Source organism: Tenebrio molitor, chromosome 2 (assembly GCF_963966145.1).
Source record: "Tenebrio molitor chromosome 2, icTenMoli1.1, whole genome shotgun sequence".
Lineage (NCBI taxonomy): Eukaryota > Metazoa > Arthropoda > Insecta > Coleoptera > Tenebrionidae > Tenebrio > Tenebrio molitor.
In genome coordinates, this window is record NC_091047.1 from 21,095,877 (window position 1) to 21,114,086 (window position 18,210).

An 18,210-nucleotide genomic window follows, 5' to 3' on the forward strand; every position below is an offset into this window, starting at 1 on the left:
AATAAATGGTTACAATTTTTTTTTATAAACTCTATCTGCTCTAAACAAATCCAAATCAGCAGCATGACTGCTTCTAAATATGTATAGTAATGGTGTTGACATCGCATTCCTCAGAATTGTACTGTACCGTATTTTTTTAATTATAACTCTTCCTATGTAGGTAGTTCTAAATACAAAATATGGACGGCCCCAGTATAAAGCTGCATTTCCAAGAAAGAATTATTTACAAGTTACAACAATCTACATACAAGTGATCAAGTGAACCAAAGAAAAGACTGGATGCACAGAAAAGTGCTTTAAGCACATAAACTTAAAGACTTTTATTTCTTACACTGTACTCGCACTGTATATTGTTGTTGTTGTTATTATAAAATGATACTAGAATAAAACATAAAATAAAAATGTTTTGTATTTATAAGAAAGTAGTAAATAAGTACTTGTGCTTTTACATCTAAATAATTTAATATGATAATAAATTAGATAAGACCATTTTCTACCACATATTTTACAACATGTCTTGCTCTATTCTTATAACTGGTTTTGTCTTTAACATTGTACGAAAACACTGCACCAACATCTCCCCCATTTTCAGCAGCATCGGCGAAATCAATCACTTCGTCGGAATCTGTTGCACAAACCTTGAACGATAAATTACTCATTAAAGCACCAAATCTACCGAATTTCTTCCAGTCTTTTAAAAAGGTGTCCAGTGGATACAATTTCTTAGAATCAGCTCCCATTCTTTGTAAATGCGATGATAAAGATTTGTGATAGAGTCGTAAAATTTCATCTAAATCTTCTATGTCTTCTTTGGATATGCAAACGAACAAGAAGTATGACAGATCAAGAATCGGTGAGGAATACTTTGATATTTGCCAGTCCAACATTGCTACTTTAACCGGTTGAATTTCATTGTCAGCCTGAAAACTTAATAATTATTAGCAATATTTCAAACAGATTTTGTAAACTCACAGAGTATTTATACATGAAATTGTTATTCCAACAGTCTCCATGGAGAATTACTTTTTTCACGTCCGGTTGTTGGCACATTTCGGAGAAAATATAATTGAGTTGATTTCTAAAGTTTTTCCATGTAATTAAAGTTTCATCTTCGAGGTCACCTTTCAACAAGTCGCATACCTCGTCAAAACATTTTGAAAACATATTTTCGAAAGCAGATGACGATGTCATAAACTGCTTAAAAACATCCTGCAATTCACTATGTAATTCTTGAAATTTTTCTGGTTGCTGATCTTGCATCGCAAAGGAAATAGCATGAAATTTACCATATTCCTCCACAACCATATTTATATGTTTTCTCGTTAACGGATTCTTCTTATTCCACAAAGAATAGCCAACACTCTTCAAATTTTCAAAAACTAGAACTTCCGTATTTTCGTCGGTAAATTTGCCATAAAACTTTGGAACACTATCAAAGGGATTCTCAATTCCATGTTTGCGTTGAAACTGAGTAAAAACTGGCAACACTGTGTTGTACACGTAGATTTCGTTAGTAAAAGCTTCTTTGATTGGAGTTGTTTTTCTCAAGGTTTCACTTTGTTTGCTACATTTTAACACAAGATTGTATTCCTTTGGAGAATAAGCAATAGCACTGGTCAAACGTACGAAAACTACGTCTCCAGCGTATCCATCGCCTTTTTCAGAATTCCCCAGTATATTCATGGAAAAATCATCGAGAGTTTCTTCCGTTAAAACACTTTTTAACCAAAAACGAATTTCATCTTCGTTTCTAATCATTGCTTTTGCTGCCATCTAAAGACAAACTAGAATGAACTGTAATTTGGTTTAGTGAGCTGTATTTATACAGGTCGACCAGAACAGCTTGGCGAGTGACGCAGTGGACTGAAATCCCTTCCACTAGCGGAGCGCACTTGTCTGTTGGATCTGGAAGTGTTTAGATCGTGTACAAACGGGCGAAAATCAGCGCTTCAAGCTTCAAGTGAACAGCATGTCCGGGCTGTTTTGAGCAGATTTGCTTCGTTGGGTGTACCATACCTACAACCGTAGCCATATCCTTGTCTTACAGAGACTCGCTCGTTTTCTCTGGTGCGCATCTCATCCGCCAAGCTATTCTGGTCAAGCTGTACAAAATTAAAGATAAGATTTATTTAATGACGTACAGCTCACCAAACGTAGCTTGAGCTCTGTGACCTTGCTGCGCACTAGACGGATCCCCCTCTAAAAACTTTTCGTCACTTCTTTCGTGTAAATAATAAATTTTAATGTGTACTAGACTAACTGACTCAGACTACCTGACCCTTCTGAGAAATGTATTTGTTTCCTCTTACTCGAACAGCGATTCTCTTGCTTCCCGTTGTGCGCAGCTCGCGGCTCACGCTACGTTTGGTGAGCTGTAACGGAAGTCTGATGACTTGACATTTTAACCAATTCGGCAAGTCATTCTTTAAAAACTGAAGCTGATAATAATATTTTGACCATCTAATCTAAACTTGCAAATAATATTTATTACGTAATAATTTAATGCACGAGTCTTCAGAGATAAATGTTGTCTTGAATAAATTGTATTCTAATTCTTGTCTTTATGTTCACTACTCTCATATCGTAACTTTTTTCTCTGTATTAATTTTTTGTCATTTTCTCTAAAAGTTAACCAAAATTTTTCATTTCCTTTAATTAAATGTTTCCATTGCAATTTTATTTCTTTCTCTTTTTAGTTTGTTAGTCAACTTTAACTTGGGCATACCACTTTTATGCTTACTTAACATTGTTACAAATGATGCCAAGAGCCTTTAATGTCTTTAAAATTATTAATTATTAAATATTTCGTATAATTGATAAATTAATTTTGACAAATGCTTCAAATGACCTTACATTTGACCCGGTCAAGCCGCCTCTGGGACACTTCTACTCCTAGGATTTGATGTACTTCTACTCCGCTCAGAAAAAATGACAGTCTCTATGGAGATACACAAAGGCGCGATTTTCGACCGCTTGAAGATAAATAAAGATTTGTTGATCTATGACCTAAACATATGGTGATAATTGAACTCTTTATATAATACTTTTTAGTACGGTCCTGTCCACAAACAGTCGCTTCAGAAATTTTATCGAAACATAGACATAGATATTATAGTACAGTAGAAACTCGATGATTCGTCACGTCCGGGACCAGGTGGGTGACGAATTACGGAAATTGACGAATTATAGAAAATTCCAGGAAAAATAACTAAAACACATTCTGAAGTAGTGTTTTAATTTTAATTGACGTAACTACGTAACTTCTTCATCTGTATATAGGTACAGGGTATGTATTTTTTTAAAGAAATTTAACAATAATTTCTAACGAAAAAACTACAAACACTTAAATACGGTACGTCCATATGTACATACATACGACAGGCACAGGCTATTTCTTTCTCTATCAGTCTGACTGTCTGTCTCTGCATGTAGGTACATGATTTGACGTAATAAACATTATATAAGACCATTTTCTACTACATACTTTACTACATGCCTTGCTCTATTCTTATAACTGGCTTTGTCTTTAACATCGTACGAAAATGGTGAACTGACATCCCCCCCATTTTTGTTTGTTTCGGTGAAATCAATCACTTCATCTGATTCCGTTGCAGAAACTTTGAACACTAGACTGCTCAGTGCAGCACCGAATCTACTATATTTCTTCCAGTCTTGTAAAAACGTGTCCATTGGATATAACAAATTAGAATCAGCCCCCATTTTACTTAAATGCGACGTTAAAGATTTGTGGTAAAGTCGCAAAATCTCATCTAAATCTTCTATGTCTTCTTTGGATATACAAGCGAATAAAAAGTATGACAGATCGATAATCGGTGAAGAATGATTTGATGTTTGCCAGTCCAAAATTGCTACTTCTACTGGCAGGATTTGGTCGTCAGCCTAAAAAATTGGTATTTAGGAGCAAATTTCAAATATAAATGGTAAACTCACAGCGTACTTAAACATGTAATTATTATTCCAACAGTCTCCATGGATGATTACTTTTTTCACGTCTGGTTCTTTGCACATGTCATAGAAAATATAATCTATTTGGCTTTTAAAGTTTTTCCATGTGCTTAAAATATTGTCATCGAGGTCACCTTTCAACAAGTCAGATACCTCGTCAATACATTTCATAAACATACCGTCTAAACCATTTGATTTCAAAAACATTTTAAAAACTTCCTGCAATCCGCTACTTAATTCTTCGAATTGCTCTGGATGCTGGTCTTGCATCGCAAAGGAAACAGCATGAAACTTACTATATTCCTCGACAACCATATTTATATGTTTTCTCGTCCATGGCTTCTTCTTGTTCCACAAGGAATAACCAGCATTTTTCACATTATCAAAAACTAGAACCTCTATATTTTCGTTCATAAATTTACCGTAATATTTTGGAACACTGTCAAAAGGATTCTCGATTTGATTTTTGAGTTGAAACTGAGTAAAAACAGGGAACACTCTATCGTATACGTAAATTTCATTAGTAAAAGATTCTTTGACTGGAGTCGTTTCTCTGAAAGTTTTATTTTGTTTGCTGCATTTTAACACAAGATGGTATTCCTTTTGAGATTCAGCACTATTCAGACTAACAAAAACTATATCTCCAGCGTATCCCTCACCTTTTGCAGCGTTTCCCAATATATTCACGGAAAAATCATCAAGGTTTTCTTCGGTTAAGATATTTGTTAACCAGAAACGAATTTCACTCTCCTTCGCAATCATTGCTCTTGGTGCAGTCTAGAAGTACACAAATGTTACTGATACAGATGTGTGTCTCGTGTAATACTGTGGCAATACCGTGATATTAAGCGGTATTGCAACTAAGTCAGCGTGTGACCAACACAACAATGTACTTATCGGTAACATTACGTTTTTAATGTTTTTATACCTTAATTTTCTTTCGTATCATATTGTTTGTTGTAGGGTATAAAATTTCTTACAATAAAGTTGCAAATGCCCACTTTATAACTATAACTGCATTCTGCATTATAATAATGTAATTAGAACAGGACAGAAGTGAATACATGGTACTCAAAATTGAAAAATTATTTTATAGGTACATACTCGTATGTAAATGAATCTTCCTAGCTTTTTCCTCAAAATAAATATTTTCCTCAACAACACTTTTTGATGGAAATCTTTAAACAAAACTTATAACCCATGTATGGAAAAAGTGAAAAGAAAAATTAATTTTTCCTCTGAAATATTAGTTTTGAATAATTCAATTGAATATGACTAATAAAATATGATAAAATTATATACCATTCACGATTATTTCAAATTCGGACTATATATGAAAATCTGACATTTTAGTTCGCAGTATTGTGATTTGTCATGATAAATCTATTTTAGGTTATAATTCAACGGAACACTGCTCCCAGGTTGTTACATTTTTTACACAATTGAACGCATTAGGAACAATGATCGTAAAATTGTAATTGAAATGAAACATACATATTTGTAGGGCAGTTCTGGGTAAATTCTTATTAACTAAATTAATGACGGAATTGACAACAATGCGAATATTTAAAAACGAAATGTCATATGACAGAACCTGACGCCAATCTAACAAAAAAATATCATGGCCTGCTGCGTGTTTAAAATAATCGTGAACAGCATATAGGTAAAAATTCATAAATATTTAGAGCTCTCCGTTGCTATGAGAAATCTTTGGTGTTTAGAAAAAATTTCGATTTTACCTCTAATAATTTCAGCAACGGGAATAGTACTACAATCTCTTTTTAAAAATTTTAAAATTCTGGATTTAGGGAACACATTGATAGTTGAAATTCAAAAGGTATATTATTATACTCATACACAGAACATAAAACACAACAAAGTCAAAATGTGAATGCGAGACACCAGTAATTATGTTGATAAGCACTGCACTATTACGTGATAGTAGGTACATAGTAGCAAAATTGCCGTGCCGCCGGTTGGTGAAGGGAGGGTAAATGGATACAATTTTAGGGTTTTTATATTTCCTATGAACAATAACAGTTGTCACTATAATTTAGAGCACAAAATATCTACGTAGTACTATTAAACAAAGGAACTTTCATTTTGCGATAAATTAAACACAGGTGTTTGTCAGTGTTGAAAATCAAAACTGACTAGAAATTACTTAGAATTGGCATTAAAAATATGTTTCTAGGGTCGAGATAATGTGTGAACTTTTTTAGAATTTTTATTCACATCCCAATACTCACATTTAAACAATAATGGCTTCTGTTGTTATTTTTTCTCTTTTTGGTCTACTTTTAACTTATAAGTAGGTGTTTTATTCCTACTCTCTTAAAATTCCTTTTAACATGGTAACAATAGCCCTTGATGACTGTTTAAAATTAAATGGATAAGGGTTACTCATCTAAGATCAATGTAGATACTTAAAAAATAATAGTAATTCTTATCTAATCACGACTAAGTACAAATTAATATTTTCTCAACAATGCAACAGAAAACTGAAATTCCACACTTTTACAATTAGCAAAACACGTTATCTATTTATCAAAATTTATCAAAATTGTTAATTTAACAAAACAATAAAAATCAATTATTACGACATAGAATTTCATATTGTGTTAATTGTCCACAATTACACAATTCTCCAAATATGAAATTCTTTGAATTTAATCAACTAAATTAATAGAATTTCATATTTGGACAATCGACAATTATTATACAACTGTCGATTTTTAAAATTCTTTAAATTTAATTGAATTGTATGATCTTTTTAAATCACAATTGTAATAGTTTATCATTTTAAAATAGACACATGTCGTTAAATCATCCTTATTATCATCTAAGATTACTTATCCACCCAATAGAAAATGATCTGTACGAAGTCCCATCAAAATCAATGATGATATCTGATAATGAATAAAATTATCATTTAAAGTTACTTCAGTGAATTAGATGGTAACATTGGTTAGTGGTGTGAGCGTTTGAAAAGCTATGGCGTCTCAGAAAAGTGACATTAAGAGTGAAATAAAATCATGGCTGAAAGTAGCTTTAAAAAAAGAAAATTTAAAAGATATTGTCGTCAATGAGGTAGGAACTTCAGAAAAAGGTGATGGTTACATGGGAGACATCATCTTTGCTTCTGTATCTGGAAAAACTGAAGACCAATCAACAAAAGACTACGACTTGGTTCTAAAATGCAGCAAACAAAGTCAAGCTCTACGTGAAAATCCTCAAATGATCCTAATATACTTGAACGAAATTTTGATGTACGATCATGTATTTCCCACTTTCCTCAAATTTCAACAAGATAAGGGGATCAAGGATCCTTTTAATAGTGTACCCAAATGCTACGGAACTTTCAAGGGAGAAAACATAGAAGTTATCGTTCTTGAAAATTTGAAGAAAAACGGATACGAATTGTGGCCGAAAAAGAAACCACTAGAAAGAAAACATATTGACTTCGTAATAAAACAGTATGGGAAATTCCATGCCATTTCAGCTGCAATGAGAGAACAACAACCGGACAAATTTGAAGAATTAGTCAAAAGAATAGAAGAAAATATGAAAGGCATGGCGGCTGGTCCCATGGTCTCTCTTTTCGGAGGATGTATAGATGAGACTTGTGAGCTATTAAAAAATGAACTCGATGAAAATATTCTCTCAAAATGGAGAAGCTTCAAAGATCAAATTGAAACTGTAGTTGGTACCACATACAGCGAAGGATTCAAAGTAATAATTCATGGTGACTGTTGGAATAACAATTTTATGCACAAATTTGAAGTAAGTGATTTATTAAATATGTGCTGTTCAGATATTTTTTAAATTATCTTGTTTATTTTGTTCTTTAGAATGAAAACACCAAGGAACCTTTGAAAGTTGCTATGTTAGACTGGCAAGTATCTCGTTATGCGTCACCGATAGCTGATCTCTCATATTTCTTGTTTACCTGTATATCCAAAGAGGATATTGAAAAGTTGGATGAGATTTTAAGTACTTACTACTCGAGTTTTACTAATTACTTACGTAATTTAGGAGTAGAAGATCCGGATGTTTTATACCCCTTTCATAAGTTTTTAGATGAATGGAAACTTTACTGTAAATATGGTATCCTGATGAGTAGTTTACTCATGAAAATATGTTCCACTGAAAAAGATGAAGTTGTTGATATAACCGAATCTGTTGACAGTGGCAAAGATTTTTTCGACACATTTTCAGGAGGGATTAGGAATACAGAACTTTACAAAAAGAGAATGCGTCATATTATTGAATATGCTGTCAAGCATGACTTAATTTAATTATGTTTTATAATAAATAATCTGTTAATAAATGGTTACAACTTTATTTTATAAACTCGATCTGCTCTAAACAAATCCAAATCAGCAGCATTTCTGCTTCTAAATATGTATAGTAATGGTGTTGAAATCGCATTCCTCAGAATTGTACAGTAATTTTATTTTAACTATAACTCTTCTCATGTAGGTAATTCTAAAGACAAAATATGGACGGTCCCAGTATAAAGCTGCGTTTCCAAAAAAGAATTATTTACAACATTCTACATACAAGTGATCAAGTGGACTTAAGAAAAAGACTGGATCCACAGAAAAGTGCTTTAAGTACATAAACTTAAAGACTTTTATTTCTTATACTGCATTCGCACTGTATATTATTGTTGTTATTATAAAATGATACTAGAATAAAACATAAAATAAAAATGTTTTGTAAATATTTATAAGACAGTAGTAAATAAGTACTTGTGTTTTTACATCTAAATAATTTAATATGATAATAAATTAGATAAGACCATTTTCTACCACATATTTTACAACATGTCTTGCTCTATTCTTATAACTGGTTTTGTCTTTAACATCGTACGAAAACACTGCACCAACATCTCCCCCATTTTCAACAGCATCGGCGAAATCAATCACTTCGTCGGAATCTGTTGCACAAACCTTGAACAACAAACTACTCATTGAAGCACCAAATCTACTGAATTTCTTCCAGTCTTTTAAAAAGATGTCCAGTGGATACAATTTCTTAGAATCAGCTCCCATTCTTTGTAAATGCGATGATAAAGATTTGTGATAGAGTCGTAAAATTTCATCTAAATCTTCTATGTCTTCTTTGGATATGCAAGCGAACAAGAAGTATGACAGATCAAGAATTGGTGAGGAATACTTTGATACTTGCCAGTCCAACATTGCTACTTTAACCGGTAGAATTTCATTGTCAGCCTGAAAACTTAATAATTAGCAATATTTCAAACAGATTTTGTAAACTCACCGCGTGTTTATACATGAAATTGTTACTCCAACAGTCTCCATGGAGGATTACTTTTTTCACGTCCGGTTGTTGGCACATTTCGGAGAAAATATAATTGAGTTGATTTCTAAAGTTTTTCCATGTAATTAAAGTTTCATCTTTGAGGTCACCTTTCAACAAGTCGCATACCTCGTCAAAACCTTTTGAAAACATATTTTCGAAAGCAGATGATGTCATAAACTGCTTAAAAACATCCTGCAATTCACTATGTAATTCTTGTAATTTTTCTGGTTGCTGATCTTGCATCGCAAAGGAAATAGCATGAAATTTACCATATTCCTCCACAACCATATTTATATGTTTTCTCGTTAACGGATTCTTCTTATTCCACAAAGAATAGCCAACACTCTTCAAATTTTCAAAAACTAGAACTTCTGTATTTTCGTCAGTAAATTTGCCATAATACTTTGGAACACTATCAAAGGGATTCTCAATTCCATGTTTGCGTTGAAACTGAGTAAAAACTGGCATCACTGTGTTGTACACGTAGATTTCATTAGTAAAAGCTTCTTTGATTGGAGTTGTTTTTCTCAAGGTTTCACTTCGTTTGCTACATTTTAACACAAGATTGTATTCCTTTGGAGAATGAGCAATAGCACTGGTCAAACGTACGAAAACTATGTCTCCAGCGTATCCATCGCCTTTTTCTGAATTCCCCAGTATATTCACGGAAAAATCATCGAGGTTTTCTTCCGTTAAAACACTTTGTAACCAAAAACGAATTTCATCTTCGTTTCTAATCATTGCTTTTCCTGCCATCTAGACGGATACAAACTAGAATGAACTGTAATTTGGTTTAGTAAGCTGTATTTATACAAAATTAAAGATAAGATTTATTTCATGACGTAACGGAAGTCTGATGACTTGACATTTTAACCTATTCAGCAAGTCATTCTTTAAAAACTGAAGCTGATAATAATATTTTGACCATCTAATCTAAACTTGCAAATAATATTTATTACGTAATAATTTAATACACGAGTCTTCAGAGATAAATATTGTCTTGAATAAATTGTATTTTAATTCTTGTCTTTATGTTCACTACTCTCATATCGTAACTTTTATCTTTGTATTAATTTTCTGTCATTTTCTTTAAAAGTTAACCAAAATTTTTCATTTCCTTTAATTAAATGTTTCCATTGCAATTTTATTTCTTTCTCTTTTTAGTTTGTCAGTCAACTTTTAACTTGGGCATACCACTTTTATACTTACTTAACATTGTTACAAATGATGCCAAGAGCCTTTAATGTCTTTAAAATTAAATGAATAAGAGGTTATTGACACAAGATCAGAACATACTTAAATGATGATGGCCATTTTCATCTTATCAAGAACCAAATATGTTTACTTTAGTACATTAAAAAAAGAATTAAGATTACACAGTTTTGATTTTAGCAAAATACAATGTTATCAACTTTAAAAAATTGTATTTGATAAGAGACCAAATAAATATAATACTCCATCATGATAAGGATCAAGAGGTACACAATTTCATTCTTTTTCAAAATCTTGAAGCACTGAAATCATAAAAGGAACTAATATCAGTATTGTAAGAAATAACAGAGAATTGCTAAAGAAGTGTGATGAATATTTTTTAGGGTGAATTTTTTGCTCTACGGGCTGATTCACGTAGCCCGTTCATTAGAAACTTTCTGATTTCCCCAAATCATATTAATATGAAAATTAGTAGTTGACTATAATCGATTGCTCCAAGTTCAAATGAAATATTTTCAAAATGGTGGCACTTCCGGAAATACCGGAAATCGACGCCATTTTTATTTTTTTAAATGGAAAGGCGTCATTTTGACTTCACATTTCGATTCTACGTTAAATTTTGAGTTTAGAGCGTCTTTTTATCAACACTTATCTGTCATCGTTTTTGACCTTTCATCTTTTTTGCAAAAAAGCGAGGTTGCAGGGCTTTATTAACAAATTTATAACTCTTGAACCATCTGATAGATTTTTTTAAGTTGAATTCTTAAAGACCTGGCCGATCTTTTCCGCTATTAGTGAAATTTTTTTAATGTTTCATACGCCTACTGAAATTTTTCAAAATTGCTAATCAAAAAATGTCAAAAACTTTATTTTTTTAAATGGCAACCACCATTTGTGACACTAGATATAAATGTAAAATTTAATTCTAAGCCTACTTTTATTAACATTATGTATGCCGATTCCCAGCCGTTTTGGCGTAATTTCGATTTTTTGAGTAAAATATTGTTTTTTTATCAAATAATTGTGTTATTTGAATTTTTATTCAAAAATCACATGCAATAAACAGTAAATAACAACGAAATAATAAAAAATAAGCAAATTAACAAAAAAATATTTTCAATGAATTCATTTACATTAAAATATTTTTTTGTTAATTTGCTTATTTTTTATTGTTTTGTTGTTATCTAATATTTATTGCAATGCTATTTTTTAATAAAAATTCAAATAAAACAATTGATTATAAAAAATAATATTTTATTCAAAAAATTAAAATTACGCCTAAACGGCTGCAAATAGGCATACATGATGTTAATAAAAGTGGCCTTAAAATGTAATTTTACATTTACATCTAGTATCAGAAATGGTAGTTGCCATTTAAAAAAATAAAGTTTTCGACATTTTTTGATTATCAATTTTAAGAAATTGCAGTAGGCGTATGAAACATTAAAAAAATGTCGTTGATAGCGCAAAAAAGCGGCCAAATCTTTGACAAGTCAGTAAAGTAAAAATAAATTATTTATTTCTGATGGTTCAGGAATTATAATTTTTTTAATGAAGCCCTGCAACCTCACTTTTTTGCAAAAAAGATGACATAGGTCAAAAACGATGACAGATAAGTATTGACAAAAAGACGTACTAAACTCAAAAGTTAACGTAGAATCGAAATGTGAAGTCAAAATGGGGCCTTTCTATTTAAAAAAACAAAGATGGCATCGATTTCCGGTATTTTCGGAAGTGCCGCCATTTTGAAAATATTTCATTTGAACTTGGAGTAGTCTGTTATAGTCAACTACCAATTTTCATATTAATATGATTTTGGGAAATCAAAAAGTTTCTAATGAACGGGCTACGTGAATCAGCCTGTATAATATCTATGTCGTCATGTTCAACAACTTTGTTATCTTGTAAATTTGTTTTTATTTAGCTTCTTTTATTTTAAGAGATAACTCTGTAATCACTCATTTGATAACAACTGATAATGAAAAAATGTACGTAATAGGTGTATGCGAAGGTAATATTGATTAGTGATGTGAGCGTTTTAAAAGTTGTGACGTCTACAAATTTTGATATTAAGAGTGAAATAAAGTCGTGGCTGAAAGCAGCTTTAAAAAAACAAAGTTTAACAGATATTGTCGTAAATGAGGTAGAACCTCACAAAAAGATTATGGTTATATGGGAGACATAGTCTTTGCATCTGTATCTGGAAAAACTGAAGACCAATCAACAAAAGACTACGAAAAAATGTACAAATGGTTCGAATTTATTTGAATGAAATGTTTGTGTACGATCACGTATTTCCTAATTTTCTCAAATTTCAAAAAGAAAAAGGGATCAAGGACCCTTTTAACAGTGTGCCCAAATACTACGAACTTTTAAGGGAGATAACATAGAAGTTATCGTTCTTGAAAATTTGAAAAAAAACGGATATGAGTTGTGGCCGAAGAAAAAAGCACTGGAATGAAAACATATTGAAATGGTGGTGAAGCAGTATGGGAAGTTCCATGCGATTTCAGTTGCAATTCAACATCAACAACCAGATAAATTTGAAAAATTGGCTAAAACAGTACAAGAAAATATGAACAACTCCAGATTTGATTCCGTGACAACTATTTTCAAAGGATGCATAGATGAATCTTCTGAGCTGCTAAAAAATGAAGTCGAAGAAAATATTATCTCGAAATGGAGAAGTTTGAAAATCAAATTGAATCCATACTCGGTCACAAGAAGTTAAAAGGATTGAAAGTAATAAGTCATGGGGACTGTTGGAATAATAATTTCATGTACATATTTGAAGTAAATATACCTATGGTATTCAGTTATTTTTACATTGTTTTAATTATTTTGTTTTTTAGAATGAAGACCCCAAGGTACCTTCGAAAGTGGCTATATTAGATTGGTAAATATCTAATTATGTGTCACCAATAACTGATCTCTCATATTTCTTGTTTACCTGTGTATCCCAAGAAGATATTGGAGACTTAGATGACATTTTAGATACTTACTACTTGTTTTTTACTAATCACTTACGTAATTTAGGAATAGACGATCCGGATGTTTTATATCCTCTAGGGCAGTTGAGTAATTTACTATTGAAAATATGTTGTACTGATAAAGATGAAATTGTTGATGTAGCTGTATCGGCTCACAGTGGCAACGCCAAAATTTGTCAAGAGGGATTAGGAATGGCGAACTTTATAAAAACAGAATGCATCCCATTGTTAAATATACAGCATATTTAGCGTAACCTAATTTAATGGTGTTGTTTATTATTAAAGAATGCCTTTTTTGGAGCTCGGACTACTTTCAAACCTACAATAGCCAGTGAATATCCTGCTTCTTTGAGTAAAAATAACAAAATTAATATTACGAAGTGACAGCGTGTCTAGCACTCTACTATAGGGCTTTCATTACAGTGAAGGGTCGAGCTGTAAAACTATAAAATTCAAATTATCAACAAAAAGATAACGGTTACTTGTTACATATTTAGTCAGTAAATTTATTTGAAATACAATATTTTAACACAAGGGTCATTTTTCTATTTTAATCTATTCTAATGATATGGGGAGAGTCAGAAAATCGAAACTTCAGGTTTTAAAATGTTAGTCTATGAACCTTTACAAATAAGGATGCTCTTTGTTGCACAGTGACGTCATTGCGCAAGGGAATTCTGCGTCCTGTGAGACAACAAAGATGTTGACCGGTAGGTAAAAAACTTCGACGAGTTAAACCAATGGAAATAAGTGTAGCGGTCAACTGTTCTCTCACAATGCGCAGATCTTACGCCCATGTTTTCCATCTCTTATAAATGTAAAGGTCTATTCAGTCCCTTATATGCAACGAGCGGCACTTGCAAAATTTAAGTTTAGCTAAACTCACTACAGTAAAATGCGGTTTCGTTGATTTGGTAATTAAATTAATATAGGTAGTTCTATAGGTGGGCGTGTCAGAGCCACATGAAAACACTATTCGAATACCTCCTGGAAATTAGCAGAAAACAGTAATAATAAAATCTAAGGAATCAAAAACATAAAAGAACATTTATGATTAAAAATTTGAGATACAGATATTGCGTTCTCATTGCTAATTCTCAAATGAATTGCTATTTTAACCTATTTTATCTGAAATCACAGAAAAGGAATCACTTTCGGAAACAGAGGTACTAACATTAAGTAAGCTTCGTCCTGCGAGAGACTGGGAGATTTTAAATTGTATTAAATTAACCCAACACTACAAAATGCACTAGAATACATTAATTAGAAACTAGATCATAATTTCAGGGCAAAAATGCTACTGCTTGAAGGATATATTTCAAATTTTACGTGCGCTAGCTACTCCTTTTTCTACGTAGAATTTAGTGACTTTTATGTCAACCAATATTTCGCTGGACAAATTATATCTAATATAAGCGCATGCGCTGGCTACTTAAGGCCAGTCATGACTGAATAACGCCTCACCATATTCGTACGTATTTAGACCCACATCAAAAGTGGTGACCGCCCTTGTGCAAACATTAATTTTGCTTCATATTTGTTTATAATATTTGCTTAGGTCAAACGCAAATAAAAAAAAAATTGTTCAATAAAATTTAAATGTCTTACATAACTCTTCCAGTTGTGCGACTTAGGATAAATACATTTTTCTTTTCTTACAATCTTTACTTAGCTTTTTCTCGCAAAAATATTCGTTGCATATTACTAATAGTAAGTATAGTAATTTTTTTTTTAAATAGTAGGTACTGTTACGATTTAAATTTCGCGGTAAATCGTAAAGGCGAGAACGTTCTGGAACATTCCAGAACGGGCTCTCGGACCCCGACTTCCGGTACCGGCCGCGTCAATTCGGCGAGAGGAGGGGAACCGACGCCATGTTAGAGGTTCTCGACTAGTTCAGGTCAGAGGTTACGACCGATCCGTGTGTGAGTGTTGTGTTCAAAGGGGGAGATTAGGGGGTGTTTTTAGTGTGCAACAGGTGCTGGCGAACCCGTGGAGGAAGACCGAATCGGCTGGGAAATCATCCTAGAAGAATCCCAACCGAGACGTCGCGGCGGATAAAGGCTTCCTTCACGAGGGTCATCGACCCTACGCTCAAGCGGATTAATTTCGTCACCCTGTTGGACCGGCGTCATCCCCAAGGACCCCACCGGAGAACAGGACCTCACACCGGACTGTCCCTGGCCGAGGAACCCGAGTCCAGGAGCAACTAGTATCTGGCAAGGTCCTTCCGCGTCTTCTTTTTGTAGTCCGCCATCTTGGCTCATTTCTTTTACGTTGATTCACGTTATCAGACCGGGAGTGACCTCGCCAGAAACGACGCGCTCGCTGGCTCACAGAAGTCTTTTTTTTTTTTTTGTTATCATTTTATCACTTTACTTTATAGTTTTCCATTTTTTTCACCGGGGCTAAACCCGTTTAGTTCACGCTTACCCCTAGGAAGTGTCGAGGGGAGGAAGGACCCCGAGGACTATCCGAGGATACGGACGGCGTGATAGACCAGCGGCGGAAGAAGGACTCGGAGGACCTTCCTCCAGCTCCGCTCTTCCCAGGACTCTTCTTTTAGATTCCAAGTCCCAGGCCCGGTGTAAGGGAAGTTTTCGTTAAATTTTCATCGTTAATTAGTCACTTGTTAATTAGAAGTTTAGCCTGGTAGTACCGGCACTTTTTGTAAATTTCACTAGAGTTTAAGCGCCTTCAGCGTGTTAATTTGTGAACCTTCAGTTCGTCACCTACTTCATATTCATTTTGTTAACCTTGGCTAGATAAATTTAGTTACAAGGCCCATATCTTTAATTTGTTCATTTTCGAGAATACCACTTGGTTTATATCCTAGATTCACTTTACATAGACAACTGTGTTTCGCCCGCAGCGGCATCTAAGTTGGAGTTTGTTAATTAAGTGTCGTATGTAAAGGCTGGGAAAAACGACAAATTAAACACTGTTATAATTACACCTGTGTTTCTGTCCAACACCTGATACAACACCGTGTTTGTGAGAGATCATTCCTACTTCCGACAGTCTTGCTCTCGAGACGTAAGTGTGTTTAGTGCAGGACCTGGAACCAATCAGTCTCCGAAATCGTTATTTAAATTTCCCCCGGTGAAGTTGGGAGATTTAAGTTTTCTCTTGTGGTCGTTGGAGTAAGTTTTAAGAAAGAGAAAATAATAACGTAACAGTACCTATATTATATCATAAAGAGTAGAAGTGAGTCTTTTTGTGCCAAGCCCAGAGATTGAAGACCGAAACGCAGTTGAGGTCGCCAACTGGGCCAAGTGGGTCAAAAAAAAAGTCGGACAAACTCATTTTTCTTCAAACGTCCGTAAATTATGATATTATCCTGCTGCACTGATAATGCTAAAGTGTCATTGTCATGGCATCTAACGAGCTGACGAGCGGCAGATAAAGTTATTATCTCCGCTGAGAGCGGCAGATAAAGTTATTATCTCCGCTGAGGGCGTCCGTAAAGTTATTATCTCCGCTGATGAGCGGCAGTAAAGTAAACTAGCTAAATCATTTGAAATTCCTACCTGGTTTCTTAACATGTCTTAAATAATTTGTTATGAAGGTTTGAAGAAAAAATAGTATATGTTATTCGGAGCAAAAATGGTTTTATGTGCTTTGGCTGGTTTGTCTGCCTCACTGCGTTCGGCAGCCAATCTACCAGCCGCAGCACATAAAACTTGATTTTTGCTCCTCATAACATAATATACTATTATTTTTATCCAGCAGTTGCATTAATATTACAATTTTCAAATTTTAAGGCAACAGTAATTTCTACTTCCCTTGTAATATTATTGGTACTTACTTGAAATTTTCATAATATTAGGAAAGTGTACAACACTACCTAAATTATCCGATGTACCTACTTTCAACAAATTTCCAGCTAAAACTTTCTCAAAATGGTTAATAATTGCGATTTGTAGCTATTAGTATCCTGAATTTTAACTAAGATAGGAGAGCCCAAATCTTCGATATTTCTCATTGTCAAATTGGTGAATTCATCGCATTAGAAGCGCTGGTCAGACATAAGTGACATAACCTACAATAATTAGAATTCTTCCTCTAGGGAACTCAAAAATTTTACTTTTGTAGCCGGATACTTTTCATCACGAGCATTATGCAGCAATCATACAATTTTCGGGACTTGGGTGGGACTATATCCTACATAGTTTGCCGCGATCTGCGTGGATTATTCTGTTATTCTCAAGGGGCGGAATGCATTTCGTTTTCAACGGCATCAGTTATTCGCTAAATATAACAAAAATTATCAAATCGTGAAAAGCAAACGATTACAACTTACAGCTGTTTACTTTTTTACACTGAACGGTCATCTTGCGTTATTTTTTAATTTTGACATCATGATATCTGACTATATCCACGCTGTGGACACGCCCACAACGGATTCACAGCGGGAGGCTCGTGAAAGGCCGTAGGGGAAGCGGTTAAATATTGGGTAATAATTTTGTTATTTCGCTTTTTTAGAGGCTTTTCTTTAATAGGGATAATTTAGTTATTACATATTTCGTATAATTGATAAATTAATCTTGACAAATGCTTCAAATGACCTTACATTTGACCCGGTCGAGCCGCCTCTGGAACACTTCTACTCCTAGGACTTGAAGTACTTGTACTCCGCTCAGAAAAAATGACAAAGGCGCGATTTTCGACCGCTTGAAGACAAATAAACATTTGTTGATCTATCACCTAAACA

At 33.5% G+C, this 18,210-nt stretch overlaps 3 protein-coding genes and 1 long non-coding RNA gene across 7 annotated transcripts in view; 2 read left to right on the forward strand and 2 right to left on the reverse strand.

Moving 5' to 3' along the window:
- Positions 1–386: 386 nt before the first annotated feature.
- The window catches only part of LOC138124872 (uncharacterized), a 93,546-nt gene continuing 75,722 nt past the window's right edge, over positions 387–18,210 (reverse strand). The window contains exons 1-2 of one of the 4 annotated variants that reach the window (XM_069040053.1): positions 973–1,797; positions 387–920 (exon numbers count right to left, since the gene is read on the reverse strand). In XM_069040053.1, the coding sequence (XP_068896154.1) occupies positions 477–920; positions 973–1,773 (1,245 nt within the window). In that variant the 5' untranslated portion in view covers positions 1,774–1,797 and the 3' untranslated portion in view covers positions 387–476. Of the gene's footprint in view, positions 921–972; positions 1,798–8,681; positions 9,204–9,252; positions 10,089–18,210 lie in introns of those variants that run through there. The other 3 variants (XM_069040054.1, XM_069040057.1, XM_069040056.1) reach the window with 3 other exon arrangements.
- On the reverse strand, positions 3,266–4,447 carry LOC138123879 (uncharacterized). The gene is made up of 2 exons (XM_069038708.1): positions 3,952–4,447; positions 3,266–3,900 (listed from the first exon to the last, which is right to left on the reverse strand). Exons 1-2 carry the CDS (start codon positions 4,378–4,380, stop codon positions 3,457–3,459), a joined length of 873 nt encoding a protein of 290 aa, XP_068894809.1. The 5' UTR covers positions 4,381–4,447; the 3' UTR covers positions 3,266–3,456.
- On the forward strand, positions 6,897–8,310 carry LOC138124876 (uncharacterized). Its single transcript, XM_069040061.1, has 2 exons — positions 6,897–7,749; positions 7,818–8,310. Exons 1-2 carry the CDS (start codon positions 6,961–6,963, stop codon positions 8,262–8,264), a joined length of 1,236 nt encoding a protein of 411 aa, XP_068896162.1. The 5' UTR covers positions 6,897–6,960; the 3' UTR covers positions 8,265–8,310.
- LOC138123968 (uncharacterized) lies at positions 12,444–16,449 on the forward strand. Its single transcript, XR_011156959.1, has 2 exons — positions 12,444–13,299; positions 13,359–16,449. It is a non-coding gene; the product is annotated as an uncharacterized lncRNA (long non-coding RNA).